The sequence below is a fragment of the Pleurodeles waltl genome, chromosome 7, assembly GCF_031143425.1.
Source record: "Pleurodeles waltl isolate 20211129_DDA chromosome 7, aPleWal1.hap1.20221129, whole genome shotgun sequence".
In the NCBI taxonomy this organism is placed as follows: domain Eukaryota; kingdom Metazoa; phylum Chordata; class Amphibia; order Caudata; family Salamandridae; genus Pleurodeles; species Pleurodeles waltl.
The window spans coordinates 1,475,121,846-1,475,141,866 of NC_090446.1; the positions used below are offsets into that span (position 1 = coordinate 1,475,121,846).

Consider the following 20,021-nt stretch of genomic DNA (forward strand, 5'->3'; position numbering starts at 1 on the left):
AGGCGGGCTGGCAGCGTTTGTGCCAAGTCAGTCACTGGTCTAGAGTTCTTGCTTTTGCGTCTCTGGAGTGTGCTTCTTCTTCAGGTTAGCAGGATCTGATTTCCTGGTGCCAGCGGCTCCTCCCATCAATACTGAATTTAGGAGTGTTAAGGGGAGTGTAGGGTAATAGCCATATCTGGTGGGGGTAGGCTGGCTACAACTAGTTAGTCCACACACTAGTAGTTTTTCAGGGAGCACTCCTAAGGTGCCCTCTGGGTGCATGTATTAATATATCTATCACTGGTGTCAGTGAGGGTTTATTAATACGAGATATTTGATACTAGACGTCCCTATATTCAGTAAATCCATCATGTAGCTGAGGAACTCGTAGTGACCAGTGTCCAGCATATTTAGTTAAAATGTCTTCCCTGTCCACTCACTATGTCTAAGCAGGCCTCGAAAAATCATAAAAATGTTACTAGATCTGCAGGTCGAGTAGCCTGAATAATTTATTCGAGCTAACTGTAAAATACTTGACCCGGAAAGAGATCCCAAATTGTGTGATCCTTGGCAAATATTGTATTTTACAGTCACCTTTTTCTTCTATCTCACGTGAGTGCATCTTAAAACATGTTCAGCATTTCTGCTGTAAAAAAAATCCTCTTGATTAAATACACTGAATGTTTGCTCCATATATAATAAATCTAGCCCACATATAGGGTACAGATTATCCATGGATGACTTCCCTCTTAGTTTACTAATAGCTTTGCCATCAGGGCAGGAGTGTTTCTCAGTTGATGTTTAAACACTCACTTTTAATAAATATATCACTAAAGCATGATGTAGAAGCGCACTGTCATTTACAGACAGTACATTTCCAAGAAATATTCAAAAATCTTCCCACTAACTTGCAGCTTTACTGATAAAACTATATAGAGTATTAACAATAATCTGTGAAAATTGGGTTGGAGAAAATATAATTTGCTCATCACCACATAAAGTGTTCTGACTTTTTTATTCATCATATTAAAATATTTTTTCATCACACAAAAAATGGTCTTTCACAGCTACTGAAATATATTTGTAAAGTTGACTTGGCTATATAAATGTTGTGAATTAGGAAAAACCTGATACCAAAGCCTTTCATTTCACATAGGTCAGACAGTTCACCTTGCAAAATCCTGGAACTCTGCAGCCACAAGGAAAAGTATTTGCATTGCAAGACGACAAACTGACTTTTGGCCTCTGTCTCTGAACATAGAGCAAATGTGACAAGAAAAAGATTTAAAAGGCAGCTTAACTGCTAATTCAGTTTCTGACTGAAAGGAAAACCTGTTCTTTGTCCACTCTCCGGAAGGGGTAAGTAGGATCTAAAAATAGCTCGGCCTGATAAAATAAAAAACTCGCCATAGCAAGTGGTCACGTAAATTTTTCGAGCCTTGCTAAGGATCAACAAAGACCTAGGAGGAGCAGATCTGCTCTTGCAGATATATCGTTATATGTAATTTCATGCACCCTGATTTACAATTGTAAGGCCTGCTGTAGGGGTGACTTACATATATTGCATGCAGTGTTAGGGGACATGGCACACAGGCTGTGTGCCATATTGCGTTTTCCCTTTTGGCTGCACCAAGACACACAGGCCACAATGGCAGTTTGCATGTGTTAGGTGGGGGGTCCCTGAGGGTGGCACAATTCACGCTGCAGCCCTTGGGAACCCTCTTTGCTGCCCATGCTGTAGGTACCAGGGGGCACCATTTACTAGGCCAAAGGTACTGCCAATTAGGGAACAATTGCTGAGCTTTAGGGAAAGAGATCTGGCACTGGGGACCTGGGGATCATGTACCAGGCAACAACTGGGGGTGACAATGTCAAAAAGAGGCACTTTCCCAGACTGGACCAGTAGTATCATTACACTGCTGACGCAAGGGGTCTTTTTTTCCGGCCAGAAAAAACTGTCTCACGGTATATGGGGTTTTCAAACTTATGTTTAATTAGACTGAACAAATGTTCTCTGTTAAAGGCTACAGAGTAATACATCTAGCTTACATCAGTGAGTTTAAGAATCTAGCTTCCCGATATCTACCGCCATATTTTGAACACAGCTGGATGTTGGCAAGAGTGCATTAGTCATACTGCCTCTCCTTCTTGTACAACTTAATTACGATTGTTTTTTATTAGTATGGTACACTAACACCCATACGTTTCCTGGTGAGAAAACACCAATGTAAACAAGAAAATAAGCAGAAAGAGGGCTTTTCAAAAAACAAAAAGAAGAAGCGTTTCAGAGCTCATCCAAAGGTGACACGGTTTTCTAGAGCTCTGATGTTCAGAATTGACACATTCCACAGTTCTGGTGTCTTCCAAACAATTTGACTTTTATTAACATAAGATACTGTGAGCAATAACTGACCAGTGGATTGTAATGGTTGCTTGGTGTGAGAGGAGTGAGCAGGTACTTCAAGTCTCATGGTACAACATATAGGGGGTCATTCTGACCCCGGCCGGCGTGGGTATTCTGGGTTTCCCGCTGGGCTGGCGGGCGACCGCCAGAAGGCCGCCCGCCAGCCCAGCGGGAAACACCCTTCCATGAGGATGCCGGCTCCGAATGGAGCCGGCGGAGTGGAAGGGGTGCGACGGGTGCAGTTGCACCCGTCGCGATTTTCAGTGTCTGCATGGCAGACACTGAAAATCTTGGTGGGGCCCTGTTACGGGGGCCCCTGCAGTGCCCATGCCATTGCAGGGGCCCCACAACACCCCATACCGCCATCCTGTGCTTGGCGGCCAAAACCGCCAGGAACAGGATGGCGGTCGGAATCCCCATGGCGGCGCAGCAAGCTGCGCCGCCTTGGAGGATTCCCCAGGGCAGCGGAAAACCGGCGGTACACCGCCGGTTTTCCGTTTCTGACCGCGGCTGTACCGCCGCGGTCAGAATGCCCAAGGGAGCACCGCCAGCCTGTTGGCGGTGCTCCCGCGGTCGTTGGCCCTGGCGGATTTTACCGCCAGGGTCAGAATGACCCCCATAGTGTCCTACTACTAAAGCTGTTCCACCTGCAGCTAGTTTCAGAAGCGTCAGACATTTGAAACGTCCCATTCTGCATATCTTTTACACAACCAAGAATTATTTGTTTGAGTTTGTTCAGTAGGAAATTTGGGAGCCTCATACGCACACTGGCGCAGTAATCCAATTGTGATCAAATGAAGGTGGCTACCACCATCTCACAGAAGGGTATGAAAAGTAGAACCTTTCTGAGCACATACAGTCAAAAAAACAGTAGGAGACAAATAACAATCTGGGAAGAAATGTTGGAACCAGCATCTAGGGAAACCACAGAACTTTAGTTTTAATTGCAGCCGAAGGAAGGGGCCCGAATTCTTTACACCTAAGCAAGTTATATCACTGGCTGTGACTGGTTCCCAAAAGCAGAAGTTCTGTTTTGTCAGCAATACTTCTCAGCAGGTTGGATTTCATCCATTCTGTGTTGTGACTGAATCATCTTTCAATTTGATTGTTGAGCTTGGGGCCATCAGGTCTAGTCTAATAATGATCTGGGTGTTGTCAGTATATGACAAAGGTCATAGTCAAAGGGATCTTATCAAATATGCAGGAGAGCGGACATAGATATTAAGAAAATTGGAGACAATGATGAGACTTGAGAACTCCTCAGCTACTGGGTGCATTCTCTGAGAGGCATGGTGCAAGAGATAGTAGTTGAATGTGATTACACAAGAAATATTGAAAGTGCAAGAGCAAAATTAATTTGTAAATGAAAACACTTTTTTAAAGAAAATATGAATGCCTTTGTTTAAATAGCACGTATACTAAAATTAATTTGTAGTAGGTAATCATAATTAATGATGTAAGCCTCCAAGTGAATTAAATAAGTGCTGATTTAAGTTAGCTTAACTGTTGATGGCATGTTAACTGAAAATAATTCATTAACATTCAAAGGGCTGATTTTCAGGTTGAATCGTTACTCTCCACAAGATGTTATTATCTTTTGCTGCAAATGTTGCAACTTTCCAGAAGGCTTTTGCTAGTTAGTGAATAAGCATTTGTTTTGTATTAGACAACTGACAGAATGGTCCTCACTGGAAGGAGAGAAGGCAACAGAAATGATGATTCATGATAAGAACAGTCTGGCCTGCAGAATGAGAATGATGTATCTTTCCAAGGTCTAAAATCTATGGACCACTGTACGACTATACGAAAATGGGGAGTTTGATTATTACCAGTTTACTGAAACCCTAATGGATGATGCATGAGCCAAAATGTTGTCACCTAGACTGTGTGTTTATATTAGTGTGTGTTCCTGGAGCACGGCAAGACTTTGTTCATGGGTCTTTCTTTTCAGCTTTAAATTCGGGAGTGGGGGGGCTTTTTACTTTGAGCATCTTGCTGGGGACTCATCTCTGCATTTCCTATCTCTCTACGAGAGAGGTTGCTTAGCCTGTTTTCTCTATCTGCAAATTTATAGCTGAGAATACTTTTTGGATTGACATGCAAAGGCGTTAAGCTTATGTACTGATTCTCTCATCAGAAGCTTAATTGAGTATTCGAACTGACACTTTATTTTGCCTCATTCCAATATATTTAGATTAGGAAACTTTGTTTATGGAACACACTTGCTGTGTTATTACAATATTTACTATAATCTTATGTTTTACCTCATACTGAAATAGAACTTATTGGATTGTGTTCATTGTAATATTGATGCTTAAGAGACTATTTCTCTCTAAATAAATGATTCAATATTAAAAGAACTGAAAATAAAACCCGTTAACTCACCCAAAAAAATCTCTTTATTAACTGGTCTAAAGGTAATTAATAATTTATCATGCTGATGGGCGTCGGGCCAACCGGGCCAAAATGATGTACGTGCCTTTCTGAGCCCCGACCATCTCACACTGGATCAACCAAAATCCTTGGTACTGGCGGGGACTAGAGATCACATCCACCCTTCCCAGCACTTCCCCATATTGCAGAGAGGGCACTGCCCTGAATCAGACCCCTTTTTGGCCCACCTCAGCAGTGGAAGGTATCGCTCACTGCTGCACCCGGCATATGAGGTCGCCAGCTTATGCCCTAGAGGGCAAGCCTTGAATCCCTAAATTGCAGGATGCTGCCACAGAGGACCCTGGGGCATCTCAGGTGAAACTTTGCCACACCCCTGGCAGTTTTAAGTGGGCCAGATTGGGGGAAACGCTGATTCTGACGGCCTGCACACATTCACCTTGACGCACACCTCCCTCGCCTTGTCACAGCACATGCCTTTTGGGCAGGCCACCTATGCCCTGTCCCCCTGGCAATTTCTGCCTGGGCCACCATAGGTCACGACAAGCCCTGCACCTCCCAATAACAAGCCAAAATTGACTGTTACAAGGCCCCCACTATGACTCCCCAGGGATCCTCAATTACCCTAGTCTGTCTTCAAACCCTGACAATACTGAAGTCATTAAAGCCTCTGGATCTGTCCTGGAAATCAAAATCAGCACGATGGTAGTAGCAGTCCGGGCAGAGGATGCTTAAGTCCAGGCCCAGCATTGTAACCTACGCTTTGGGGGATTCCCTGAGATGAACAAGGGGCAATCCCCTGAAAAATTCCTGAAAATCTGGCTGACCTCCTGGTTGCCCACCCCCTCCCTATCCACTTGCTTTGTGATGGAGAGGGCACACTGCTCCCTTGCACATTGCCTCCCTCCCCCAGTCCTCCAGGGCACCACCACTCCCAATGATAACCAAGTTTCTGAACTATATCGGGATGGGTACACCATTCTCTGGGAGACCTGCAAGCTGAAACACCTCCGCTATCAGGGCAGCTGTGTGATTATCTTTGCAAACTACACCTGTACAGACATACAACAGTGTCAACCAGTGGCTACGATCTAGGGCCTTGGTACTCATAGTACATCCCGCGGGCCCGGCAGACCTTCTGTGGCAGCCCGCTGACCTTTTTTCCTAAATGCAGTCTATGAGTCTACGACTACGTCCCGTTGGTCAACACAAAAGAGGGCTACTGGGGCATGCGCGATAGAAGCTTTGCTGTGCATGCCTCCCATTCCAGAGGCCCTCTTCTGTGTTTCCTACTCTGGAGCCAGAGCCAGGGCGACGTCACACGCTTGCGGTAGCGTGACAAAAAGACCCTTTAAAAGTCAGCTGACAAACGTTCTTTTGGAAGCTTCCAGCTACCTTCGCCCCCTGCATCGATGTCTCTTCGTTCTCCCTGATTTAAAGGTAAGCCCCCACGATCTATGGGTGGTCGTGGATTTGGGGCGCAGTTGGTGGGGGAGTGTTTCGCAATCGCTGCTTAATTTGTAAATGAGAACGTGCCGGTGCCCAAATCCCTCCTCTAAAACATGTGGCTGCTACAATTAAATGTGCGAACACGGAATAATGAGGCAGCGTAATCCTGAAGCCATCTTGGGCCTCTTCAATCCATTTAAAGCCACCCCTGCCTCCTTCAGCTTTCTATTGCAGCTTTCTGCCTTTGTGACGCTTTTTCGTTTTTCTCTTCCTCCATCTTTCCCATATGTATCTTTTGCTCGCAATAAATGCCTGAGGCAGAAAAATAACCAGAAACAACAAGCACAAATTAAGCACTGATTAGTCTGCCTAATTTTTATTTATTTGCATTCTTAGAAACTGAAGCCTAACAGTAGTAATAGTGGTTGAAGTGCACAACAGCTGCTGGAGTTCTAATGGGTTAAGCTGCCAGTTTCATGCATCAGGTTGCGCTGCAATGAGCGTGGCTTCTGTGTGTGTAATATGTTTGAGTGTGCGTGCCCCTGATATGCTTATGTGTGCCTTTGTGTATGTGGAGTGGGAAGAGGTATGTATACCTGTGCTTCTGTGGGATTCTCGAGCACTGCATCTTTCCTACGATGTTTATGTATAGTATTTTCCACCTGAAGTCCCATGAAAGCGGTAGGTCTCGAAGCATCTTTTTTGGGGCAGGCACCAGAATAATTCTGGAACATTGTGCCTTCTGACAAATTTCCTGTTCTTTTTACAGTGGCCCAGAAAGTAATTTGTATGTTTGGGTCAACAAATGTTTGTGAAAGTTTGTTTTCCACAATGGGATTGTTGAAGAGTAAACTCAGAAAGAAGCTAACATACTTATATCTGGCCCCACTCTTACGGCTTGCCATTTCAGACATAGTACCAGATCACAGGACACTAAAAGGAGGCATGAAGTGTAAAATAAGTTCTTAGTATATCTTACTTTGACGTACATATTTTTTCGGTCTCAGTTAAACCTGTCCTGAATATCCACTTAGCGAGGATTACCGTGCATTGCCTCTTAAGAATGCTATTGTATAATAAAAATGTATTGTCAAAATATCTAGCTTTGTACTTACATCTGGCTTCAAAATACAGCATTGTCTAGTAATGTTTTTGTACACCAATAGCATCCTCCCCCCCCCCCCCACCTCACCCCACCCCACCCCACCCCACAGGCCCATCGGTGCAGCCCTCGGCCACAAACCAGACAGTAATTTTGGCCCCTAGCAAAAAGTTTGTGAGAATCCATGCTGTAAGAGCATCCAAAATATGCTCCTTTTCCCTGCGCACCTCAAGGTACTTTATGACTCAATCTTTTTTTTTAATCCACTGAAGAGGCCCTCTTTTGGGCTACCGAACAGATCCCCTTGAAATACAACATCCCGCCTCCATGGGGTTCCATGGATACAGGGGAGAGGGATCCCGGACTACCCCCCAGGAAGCACATGAGATCAACATGTAGTAACCATCAGCACACCCAAAGACACTCCTCTCTGGGCACCGACTACCGCCAGCATCACCATATGTTTTAACTAGCTCTGGCTTGATTGAGAAAGGTTGGGTCTCAGAGGGCTCGCCTTCTGTTTTGTGCTCCACCTAGATTTTAGTTGTGTGAGGGGGTGCCAGATCCTTCTAAGGTGGAAGTGTGGGGTTGGGGGGGGGGGGGGGGGGGGGGGGAGTGTTCTGTTGGGGTGTTCAAAGATTTCAATGTTTTTTTATTTTGTTATTTCATTCTACTGCTGCATTTTGAGCCCACCAATCCTCTTCTACCCCTTTAACACATATCCCCCATGACAAATACTGACAAACTGTTCACTCTCTCGCCTGGAACATTAACGGACTCAATAACAAAATCAAATACGGGGCTGTCTTCCAATATCTTATACATCACTCACGCCCACCCCTAAGTGGTGCTCCAGCAAGAAACCCACCTACTCAGCAATCATGGCCCCTTGCTGCAGCAGGGTAGTTACACTCGAGTTTACCATGCTGGATACACAGTCAGCTTCCAGGGCACTGCCGTCCTTTTATACAAGCAGCTTCTACTTGTAACAGAATCGCACTGTGATACACTCAGTCATTTTGTCCTGGTGGAGGGTGACATGGAGGGCGTTTACTCAATGATCGCTTCCATTTATGGCCCCACGCTAGAGTTCTTCACACTACACGCTCTCACCCCTCTACTCCTATAACCCCTTCCTGGCCCAACCTTTCTTGGGGGCGACTTCAACTATGTGACAGACCCTCAGTTGCACTCTAATAACCTCTCTGCCCATCGGACACATAACTGCTTGGGCCCCCTCGTTGGCCCTCTCCACCTTAGTGCATGGTGGCTTACTGACTCATATTTTGCCTATTTCCTTCGGACGCAATTCTCTGACTACTATGACATGAACACATGCTCAGTTAGCTCCTCCACCACAGTATAGGGTGCCCTGATTGTGATCTTTCATTGGCTAGATAATCTCTTACCTAACAGTCGCCCACTCTGGTAGACTTAAGGAGGTCTTGTCCCTAGAACACAAACTGTGTGTGGCAGACTAAGCCTATGCTCCTAACCCACCACCCAGCTGAAACATGCAGTAGATTAAAAAATGCTTGCACTTGCCAAAAACAGCTGGACACTGTGACCTCTGCACACCTTGCCTCACAGGGCTGAGTCTATGAGGTGGGGGATAAGGTTGGGGAGCAGGGGCCTAGCCATCTGTCTGATCTCTTCCACTATGATGGAGACAGGTTGATAGGTACTGGATCCACACTCAGTTGAGCAGGAATTCACCCACTACTTCACCCACCTCTATGCTAATCACTCGGTAACTGAGGCTGAACGACTCCAACCTATTGTAGAGGACTGACCTCTTCCTCACCTAGCGGACACTGACAGACAGGACCTGGAAGAACCCATCACGGCAGCCAAAAATCACAGCTGCTATGGGGGAACTCCCCATCACAAAATCATCGGGCCCCATCAGCTTCCCACTAAAAACATATGCCTCCCTTCCGTCAATCCCCCCTGCTTGCAATGGATGAGCACTGAGGGTAGGTGGACTCCCTTTTCATATCTGTGGCACCGCTAATTCTGTAATCCTCAAAAGACAGAAACCCCAGGGGATAAGGGGTCATATAGGCTCATTTCCATTACAGACACGGAATCTAAGATTCTGGTCAAAGTAATGGCAACCCGACCAGCGAATGCCAGACCAGAATGACTTTATGCTGGGAAACAGTACATGCCACTGTTGTCGCCAGTTGCACAAAGCGATTGCTCTTTCTGAGGGCATGACTAACCACTGCGCCAATGTAGATTGATTTCAAGAAGTCCTTTGACTCTGTTTGTTGGCAATTCCTGTTCCACTTGATGGGGCAGATGAACTTTGGTCTTCGGAGGAGGGCACCAGACAGGGCTTTCCTTTCTTGCCCCTTTTATTTTCACTCGCCATCAAACCACTGGCAAAATGGATCCAGCGGGACGCACAGTTCGGTTGCTTCCATTGACCTAACAGACGTGAGGACAGGTCTCGCTCTCCACAGATGACTTACTTGTCTATGTGGCGAACCCCAAGACCTCGATCCCCTGCTTCCTACACATGCTGCATGTCTACATAGACGCTTCCGGCATCATGGTGAACTGGTCCAAGTCTACCTAACTAACCCACCCCCAGAACTCTCAATAAGACATCTGGGCCATAACCCTGGTTCAATAGTCTACGGATCATGTACGATACTTGATGTTAAAGATCGCCTTCTCCCAGCAGCAGGCTTGGGAACCTTACCATCACGCCTCTTGTTGCCCGAATCAGGAGGGACATGGCCCACTCTTCCTCTTAATGTTCCTGGCAGAGGAATACATTAAAATGATCTTGCTACAGCGATTCTTTTACATCTTAAATAACTACCCTTGCCCCCTCCTTTTTACACACACTACAATCTGAGATGACGCATTTTATTTGTGCCAGTGGCCTGCCACGAGTCTCCTTCCGCAAATGTGGTACCAAGAACAATGACGCTGCTGTGGGTTGGGCCTTGGCTTTTCCAGACTACCGACCTACAGGGCCTGGGATTCCGTTGGCATCACAACACTGGGGGACATATGGCAAACCATGTCTATTTGTGCCTCTCAACACCTTGCTGATACCTACATGATGCATAAATCAATTATTCCACTTTCTACATTTATGACACACCCTGGGAATGCCCAACTATCCAGGCACACTGGTCAGACACTTGCACTACTTTAGCCCATATAATACACAGATCAATTTCATTAGATCCAAAAGTAGTTCTTTTAAGCCTGGGAGGGAGTCCCAATGTTCTACAGCATGTTAGAATGAGATTCACCATTGTAATGGGGAACATTGCCCAATATTGGCATTGTGAACTTGCCCCACCCTTCCTCGAATTGAGCCACATCGATAAAACATTCTACGATTATTCCTTCCTTGCCCTTGTAATCCATTCCTTTGTCTTACATATTTACTATTCAAGGCACATACCACACCTTCCTCGAGTACACAATTTAAAGAGGGTTGTCCTCCATGGTTAGCTAGAACTTTGGAAGTAACTATAGATCTTTCTATACTTTTTGCTATAGCAATAGTTCTCTCAAGAGTGGGGCTACGACATGTCAAAAGATGTTCTTGAATTATTTTTTTTAGAGAAACAATAGAAAACAAATTGGTCACGTTTGTGAATGTCCACACTGTTCCCAAATTCACATTTCAACGCTAGCACCCGCAAATTAGCAACATACTCTTCTACGGTTTCATCACACATTTGCCTACATATGGCAAAATTCTAACAATACACTAGAATCATCACTGATGTTTTTTGATTTTCTCCTTTCCCTCTATGTATCCGTTTCACGAAGTATCACCACTCAAAGGTGCAGGAATAGGAGGCAAATTGTCAAACAAACTCCAAGATGATTAAATAACAGTGCTATTTTACTGTCAGGGGAATATCCATTGACATCTATAGATGTAAGGTAGCCCTCAAAAATATGCAAGCATTCACACTGTTTAATTTCAGGTTTTCCTGGTCTCTGTAAAAATAGTGGAGGTTGAACTACTCCTTAGCTCGTGGCCATAGTCAACCAAAATAACAAAGAAAGATGTGTGGTCAACAAAAGTTGCTTGAAATGGAGTTACAAAAACATGTTGAGGTAAGTACTCCTTTAAATAATATTAACAAACATTAATAAAGTATCTCAAATTTTACCACACAGGTTCCTTCCTGCTGAATTATTCGTGTTGATGTACAAGCGCCCCACAGAAATGCCAAAAAGTGTTTCCAAAACAAGTGTGTATGCAGAAATCAAAGAAACGATCTGGAAACTAGCGTATGAAGACTTATTCTACAGAATCCCCATCCGAGATGGCCGCCACGCAGCGTGATCTGGCACAACACGATGACGTAAGCGTCAAGAAAATTAGGCTGACATCCACTGAATCCAATTCAAGGTGGCCACCAGGCAGCGTGGCCTGAAATAACGGGATGATGAAATGAAGCTGACATGATGATCGAAGCGGTAAGGAAGTGACCACCAACGTCACAGAAGAACACCAGGTAGAGATGGCCTCTTGTTCTGCGTGGATTCACGAGGCAAGAATGGAATACAGGCAGCATGTTGAATGGAAACTTCCAACACAGGTACGTCAGTTATTGCTGCTAAGTAGAAAATGTCTTCCCTCAATGTGTGTTTCAAGAAATATCGACAAAACAGCAGGCTGTGAGCACCCTGAACAGAAAAAAATATCTCCAAGAAAGTTGAACCCTGTCGGTGGGTCCTCCGCAAACAAATCAGAGTTTTTCCTCAACCCCACTCCTGGTACCAAACAAATGTAGCAGGGAGTCCTTGAATCCAGACAGTGATAAAAGTAAAGGAAACTTCATACACCAGAATAATTGAAGATGAGGAGCAGGTTTATTGGATAAACAAGACTCACAACTACAACAGCGCGGTTAGCTCCTGGAACAGCAGGCAACAGACCATCCCCGCGTTCTAGAACCCTACTGTGACCAATGCAATAGCAGTTCCAGAAAGGAATACCAACAATATAAACAAGCATTGCAACAAGTAGAGCAATATATATTAAAACATAAATAGGAAATGTAAAAACTGCACTAGTTATCTTGTTCAGTGTTTGTGGCTCAAATAATTGCAAGTGTGTGCACTTTAAAGCTCAGTTGCCCAGATCAGTATCCCCCCGTGATTTTGCTCCAGGAAACTCATAATAAGGACACAGTGGTGGACAGTGAGGCAAAGGTGGTTACTTGAGTGGCGGAAGTGTTCTTCCCTGATAGAGTGCCTAGTAGGTGTGAATATGGTGTTTAAAAAAATGAGAAGCTCCTCAAAGAGTTGAAGGGGGGAATTATCGAAGAACTGCCTAAAGACTGCCCTCACAGTTACACTGGCCGAGCAGCAGGAGACATAGTACTAGGGAGAAAATGCATGGCATAAAAATGAGGATACCACACACCTCTCTTCTTTACGGAAACAACATAAAATAACACTGCAGATAAGGAGGACTACTAAACCTCATTAAAAGAAGACAGATGATGGAAGTACAAATTCAACCACACAATACATAAAATAAATGGACCAGGGAAGAAAATAATGATAACACAAGATCAGAAATAATCACGTAGACTAATAGTCCTAAACGGAAATACTGAGGACAGGGGAACAAATCACATGGGAGAAATACCCACGCTCTCCTCCCTCAGCAGAAAATAAAATATTGAGATGCAAAATTAGTGCCACCCCAAACTAGACACATATACTCTATAACAGTAAGTAATGTGTGGTGTAACCCAGTACATGTAAAAGCAAGTATGGTTTGGGCACAATGCATGCCTATCACTAGCAACATGAATGTAAGTACGGTTTGGGTTGCAGGATCCCTGCCTCATCACTGTAAACTATAAGGTCAAGTAAAAGTAAGAACCTAATGGGCCAAAAACATAACCTCCACTATAAGTAATATTGGCATAAGGTCCAACACTCACACAGTATACTGCCTAACTCACAAACAGCACATAGAAGTTTACTCTTTACAGTACAAAGTGACCATGTAAAAATGCTGAACTCCGACCACAGCTACATAAAAATATCAGACACAAAGTCACTAAATGCAGTACACAGTAAATGCAGACCAGTATTAATCATACAAAAGGATAGTATAAATAAATAGGTAGAAAATAAAGAACCATATTCAGCAATAATAATAATATATTTTCCTGACAAGCGATCTCTCACCCAGAATTGTTTGAAGTGTAAGATACCTGGAGACACTTCACTGAACAACAGGAATAATAAAGTTTTTTTTGTACTATAGAGAGTTGTAGTCATTTGTTGATGTTGTGAATACTGGAGAAAGTAGTCCTACTTCACTTTCAGTGGTATGTTGTGGAGGTACTGAAGTCCTTTATTACCCTTGATGAGCATAACACAGCAAGAGATGAAGTAGGAGTCTTAACAGTGAGGATAGGCACAAGTGAAACGGGTCAACCGCTCATTTGCCAAAGGTTCAGCGCTCATCCAGAATTTAAAAAAGTTAAGTCTTTAAGAAACTGACTGGAAACACTGCTGGGTGATTCATCAGCAACGCTGAAGGTGGCTTTGGGCTATACTGTGTTCAAATAAAGTTCAGTAGGCGAGTTCTTTGGTACTTGCTAAACCTTAAGTGTAAATACAGCAGTCAGCAGAAATGGGTCAATCAGGCACGCACTTCTAACTTGAATAGACTGCAGGCTGTTAGAAGGGCTGTCCATTTCCTACTTTGCTAAAGATGTCTAAAGACTCTAGATGAAATTGATTAAATGAATCCTGAATGCCCCGAACTGCAGGCTGTCAGACACCGGTGGGGCCTCTAGGGAGTTTCAAATCCTTCAGGTTGCGCTCGTGTAAGTTCAGTTTTAGTATTAGGTCACTTAAATAGTCTCTTGTATAGTTTCAGATAATCTTTAGTTGAAATGTCCTCTCATGTTCCTGCAATAGCGCTGCAGTCCACGCATTTTACCACTTGCCACCATTGTGGTAATTGATGATGCAGGTAAACAGTAGTATAGATGAAATAGGATAAGATGTATTCACAAGGTAGGAGTCTCAATTACAGGTAGAAGATGTTATGATGGTAGCAGAAAGGCCCCACCGGGGGCAGCATCCTTGCTGTTCAGCCAACGTATTCCAAATGACACTCATTCAAACCATGCATACAGCAGCATGCTATAATCTCACTGTCACACTGGCTGAGCAGCAAGAGACATAAGTAGGGAGAAAATGCGCAGCATTGAAATGAGGACACCACAGATCTCTTTTAAAAGCTCTCAAATTGCAAGAAAATGGCATTTAAGTGTGCAACGAGAGCAGGTGCCTCACAAAAATATAGCGAGAAAAATGCTGATTATTGTGGGACGGGCAGCGCGAGTAAAGGTTCAAGGCATTTTTAGTATGACAGTGGCACACTATGGTGGTTACTGTTCGTGCCATAAGGATGTTGGAATCATACCAGATTCTGGGGACAAACCCAGCTTGGCAAGCCAATAGTTGGAGGGGCGCCGGGCAGCCTGCCTGGCCAAGGCTGTACACAGGCCCAACAGAGCTTGTCTAAGGCACACACATTGGGCACGGACACCTCAGATTACTACTTATATTGCTTCTTTGCCAAGATAGGGAAGAGTTTGGAGGGCAGGAACAATCTCCCTAAACCTCATATCACATGTTGATCATTTAGAATAAAGAACGGGAGTGCAATGCCGGGAGAAAGACATACTGGTGAACTAACAAAATAATTAAAATAAGCTGACACAAATAAACTAAACGCCCTAAAGCTAAAATAAAATTAGAATAAAGTAAAGCTGCTTGTAGTGCGAGCAAAAAAAGTCAGGCACCATGCCATTAAAAGTAAACAACGTGAAAGTGTCAAGTGAAAGAAATCATTACAAGCTTCAAATAAGTTAACAGAATTAAACTTGGGCAGATTCAGCGCGCCTCTGGAAGCAGGTAGGCATGCACATCCTTTCTTTCTGGGGCTCGGACTTTGTACTACTTATATGGCTGATCTGCTCAGACCACAGTCACATATATGCTTGGCAAACAGGAGACCTGTCCTCCACCGGGTGCGTGAAAGTGGGGAAAGACAAAAGCACAAAGGGCTTGGGTTAAACCATGCGAAACTGCCAAATTAATCAAATAATTAAAATGACAAGCTAAAAAGAAAAATATGCACCCAAAAGCCAACCAAGTTAGAACAGAGAACAACTGCTCATGCTGCAACCGAGGAAACCAGACACTTAATTACAAATAACCAAGTTAGAAGAGGGAAAGCAATCAACAGATTACCAACACAATAATTAAAAGCAATGACCTAAGTAGCATCAGCAGCCATAATGACACAATTTACCTTTCACCCTGCAAACAAAACTAATTTTAGAAAGACATTCCCCCAATCTGGATGTTGACTAAAATTTCAGATCTCTAAAATATGAACGAATACATTACTTTTTAGTAAGGCCTATGGTGCTACCCTCTGCCTCTTTCGAGCAAGTCTGTAGGACAAAAACACCTTCGTTATTTCAGTCCCTGGTAAGGAATATACAGTCCACCTGATAAATCTCTAATTCTACACGCTAACCTAAATTTAAAAGCTCTACTCTCCAAGTTAACCATCGGAGTACTCCTCTCCAACAGTTATAGCACAACTCTCTCATCGCCTTGGTTTATGGGCGCATTTTTTACGAGTTGAAACCCACAACAAATAAGGATAAAGCTAATCGAGTTGATATAACAATAATGTGGCTTCTTAGCTCCCCCGCCAACTTTAGAGAACAGTTTTCAATTAAGTGAAGTGTAGAAAGCTGTTTTCAGGATGAACGATTAAAGTAGGATGAATGCTAAGTGTTTTGTATGCAGGCTAACAAATACGCTTTGCACACGCAAAGCAGCAATTAAAAACAAATTAAAATGTACTCCAAGTCAAGAGGTAGCAAATTCAAATTCACATTATCCTAGAACGGCCCGTGTTTAGTTGCATTTGATTCAAACGCTTTGATAATTCTTTATACTATCTTGCAGCTTTCACACCTAATATGCTGAATCGTAAAAGAGCACATTTTCGAGCATGTAAACCCTTGTTCCATTATGACATCTTTGAAACGGGATATTACTGCATTTGGCGTCATACTAAACTAATATCGCAACTTAAAGGGAAGTCTTGGATATTCCACCTATAAATAATAGATCCCTCGTGGGTCGGGCCAATTACGCTGACATTTCCATAGCAGCATTCCTGAGAAAAATCACTTTCTGTTTTCCTTTCTGGGGCAGCCATGTATAGACTGGAGCGCGCACGCGTTTGCTACGGCATATAGCCACCGTTCGGGTGCGAGCACGTTCGTGACGTTCAAGGAACCTTCTTGGCCTCCTCGCCAGCAGTACGTGCGTCCTACCGAAGGAGGCGTGACTCCAGCACAAACCCCCCAACGCAAGCCAATGGGATTGCGTAAACTCCGGTGAAGGCGGTGCCAGGGCGAACATTCGCAAAATATTTACTCCTTCCCGACACCAAGGTCGGGTTGTGAACGGGCAGTTATAAATACAGTATTGTTGCATAATAAGTAAAAAAAAAAATGAAGCCTAATTTGTAAAACATGGAAACGAGACTGTAAATAAAAATCGCTCCGATGACGTAAAAAAAATCTTACCGAATTCCCTCATGCTGAATTTACACTAAACGCTAAAAGCACTTCAGTTTCAATAACCTAAAAAGCACAATAAATCAATCTTGTGAGAGACTGCAGGCGGCGCGCGCGCCCCGCACAGGCCATACGCAGTTACAAAGGCCGGGCTGTAGCCTGGTGCGCGTGCCTGCGCCGCCGTTTTTTTTTTTTATTCCCCTCCCTTCTCTCGCGCCCCCTCCTTTGCAATCGCCAGCGCCCTCGCGCCGCCGCACCGCTTCGTCTCGCGCCGTTATCGTTCTTCCCTTCCGCAGGCTGGGCCCGGCGAACCCCGCCAGCTCGCGCGCTCCTCTCCCGTCTCGCGCTCCCTCCTCACGTGTTCTCCCTGTCTCCCCGGCCGGAGGTGGGGGGAAGGCAATCCTCTCCCTCACATGACCCGTGTGTTTGTCCCCGTGATCAGCAGCGCCGATACCCCGTGTCCCTGCGGCCCGAGGAGGGAGAGGGAGGCCCGCCTGCCGACCGCGTGACTATTGCAGCCTGACAGCAACCAGGAAATAAGAGGCGCCCGACCGCGGCGGGCCCAGCGCCCTCCCGCGCTCCCCCTTCCAGAAATTTCCACCTCCCCATCCCCACCCCCATGGACATGCTGGATCCAGGCCTGGACACCAACTCCAGGTGAGTGCAGGGGAGGGCCCACTGACAGCCAAGGAGGGAGGAGGCGGACTTTGTGAATAGGAAGCAGCGGGAGCTCTGTGTAGCGACGACTGGGGGATGAGGCGTGGATAGCTGAAGACATATTTGTTCTTGTTTATAACGCGTTGATGTTATTATTTGGACTGTATAGCGTGTAAGTGCACGCTGTGAATATCAATAGGTTATATGCACTCTCACAATATCTGTTTAGTATTGATATTTTGTGGAGTAGTAAGTATATACAGTATTTGTGTGCATATAGATATGTTCGTATATATGACTAGAAGGTATTCGTAATATTTCATAATATATTCCCAAAAGGTGTTATAGTAATGACAAATGCAAAAAATATACAACGTTTAAGACAAGTATTCTGTTACACAAATTAGTTGTTGTAGTGTTATTTTTGCTAATTTCGTGAGCGCAGTTTGGTACCTCCCCTGAAAAGTAACGACGTGGGTTCGAGGATTCAAGGGACCGGACATGCTCACAGCCAGGCAGTTGAGTGCGGACAGGTCCGTGCCGACTGATAGGATCTCAATCACATCTTCGTCCAATCACATCTTCACAGTTGTAAGTCATTCAATATAAAACACAGACCATGAGTGACTATTAAAAATTAAAATGCAAATCCCTTCATGCTACACACAATAATTCCAGCAAATTAAAAAGGAAACATCATAGACATATGTCCAGCATTGCATGTTAGTTCAAGATCTACATGGAATGCATATCTTATTACGGATAAGGCAAGTCGGAAATATGGAATTAACATTTATTTTTTAATTTGCTGTAGGTATTTTATGTAGCTTTATGATTTGCATTTTTATTGTTAATGGTACTTTGTGATCTGTGTTATATACATAGTATGTCTCAAATCAGTAAAGTAGAGACTGACCGGATAGCTGCTTCATGAATACACGGATAATAGAACTGTTACAGAATGTCTGAAATAGATACCACTGTCATTACAGTAACGGATCACATATTTTATAAATTATACAAGTATTGAGTCTGTACTTACTACTAAGAGCGCAGTCACTACAATGCCGATAAAGCGCTAATCCACTGTCTACCATACTCGGAAAAAGACACATGTTCCTGAATAATTCGACCCAAGGTAAGTACAACACGTCTCTCTGATATGCACTCAACTGCTCCTGTTGCTTATGCGTATTCTGAGCGACAATATGTGGATACACTTTGAGTTTTGCAGATGCTGACGATCTGAGCATCACTTGATACTAGTAAGTGATGCACTTTGAGTTCTAGATTTGCGCCCTCGACACTGTGAACAACAAATGACTGCTGTGTTTTCTGATGTACTGTGTAGGTTCTGACACTAGGGCATCCGATTTCAGTTTGACAGGGAACGTGACTTCTATGCCAAGCAATTGCCTGACGTTATTGCTTCCCAAAAAGAATGTTGATTTATGATACAGAGATGTTCCTTTCCGGTATTCAAGAGCTTGCTCAAACAACTCATCCATGACCATTTTTAAAGAAAATATTCACCGCAGCATTTTGGGATCTACACTGTTGAAGAGAACCTCAAGCCTCAGGTCGCTGCCAGATGAACGTCAATGGCAAACGTTTTGCAGAATCCTCACAAGCTGTAAGAAATACTGATGGTGACCAGAAAATCTTGTGCTACAGAAGATCAAGCTAATGATAAACATCTTTGCAGATAATAGGTTAAAGAAGTAATCAACCCAATCAGTAACATAAAAGTGAGCAAGGGTGTGTTTTTCTCGCAAGAGCTACTGAAGCAGATTGTGTCTTTATTCTGGGTAATAAAGGTACTTTATTTGAGTGCCAATGTGCCAAAATATCTCAGAGGATATACTCCCTTAGGAGGTAAGTAAAATACACAAAATATACACACAAACCAAAACCAGGTAAGTAATACACTTAGAAATGTAGTGCAAACACTGTAGAGTACAAAAGGATGCAATAGGCCTAGGGGCAACACAAACCATATACTAAGAAAGTGGAATGCAACCACTTAGGGACCCCTGGCCTAGTGTAGTGTGTAGAGGGTCGCTGAGAGTGTAAGAAGACACTAAGGGTGTCCAAGATACCCCACCCCAGGACCCTGAAAAGTAGGAGTAAAGTTACCCTACTTCCCTGGAAACACACTAAAGTCATGATAGGAGATTCTGCAAAGACAACTGACTGCAAAGCACTGAAGCCGGATTCCTGGACCTGAGGACCTGCAAAGGAAGGGGACCAAGTCCAAGAGTCACGAAAGTGTCGGGGGGGGTGGGGGCGGACAGGAGCCCACTACACCCCGGATGAAGGTGCAAAATGGCTGCCTCCGGGTGGAAGAAGCTGAAGATTCTGCAACAACGGAAGATGCCAGGAACTTCTTCTTTGCACAGAAGATGTC

At 44.2% G+C, this 20,021-nt stretch overlaps 2 protein-coding genes across 3 annotated transcripts in view; one reads left to right on the forward strand and one right to left on the reverse strand.

Moving 5' to 3' along the window:
- The window catches only part of LOC138246530 (uncharacterized), a 59,984-nt gene extending 42,520 nt beyond the window's left edge, over positions 1-17,464 (reverse strand). Inside the window, exon 1 of the mRNA XM_069201189.1 lies at positions 17,215-17,464. The gene's annotated coding sequence lies outside the window, so the exon portion shown is untranslated. The remainder of the gene's footprint in view (positions 1-17,214) is intronic.
- Positions 17,121-20,021, forward strand: part of USF2 (upstream transcription factor 2, c-fos interacting) — a 166,894-nt gene continuing 163,993 nt past the window's right edge. For both annotated transcript variants that reach the window (XM_069201187.1, XM_069201188.1), the window contains exon 1: positions 17,121-17,614. In XM_069201187.1, the coding sequence (XP_069057288.1) occupies positions 17,577-17,614 (38 nt within the window). In that variant the 5' untranslated portion in view covers positions 17,121-17,576. The remainder of the gene's footprint in view (positions 17,615-20,021) is intronic.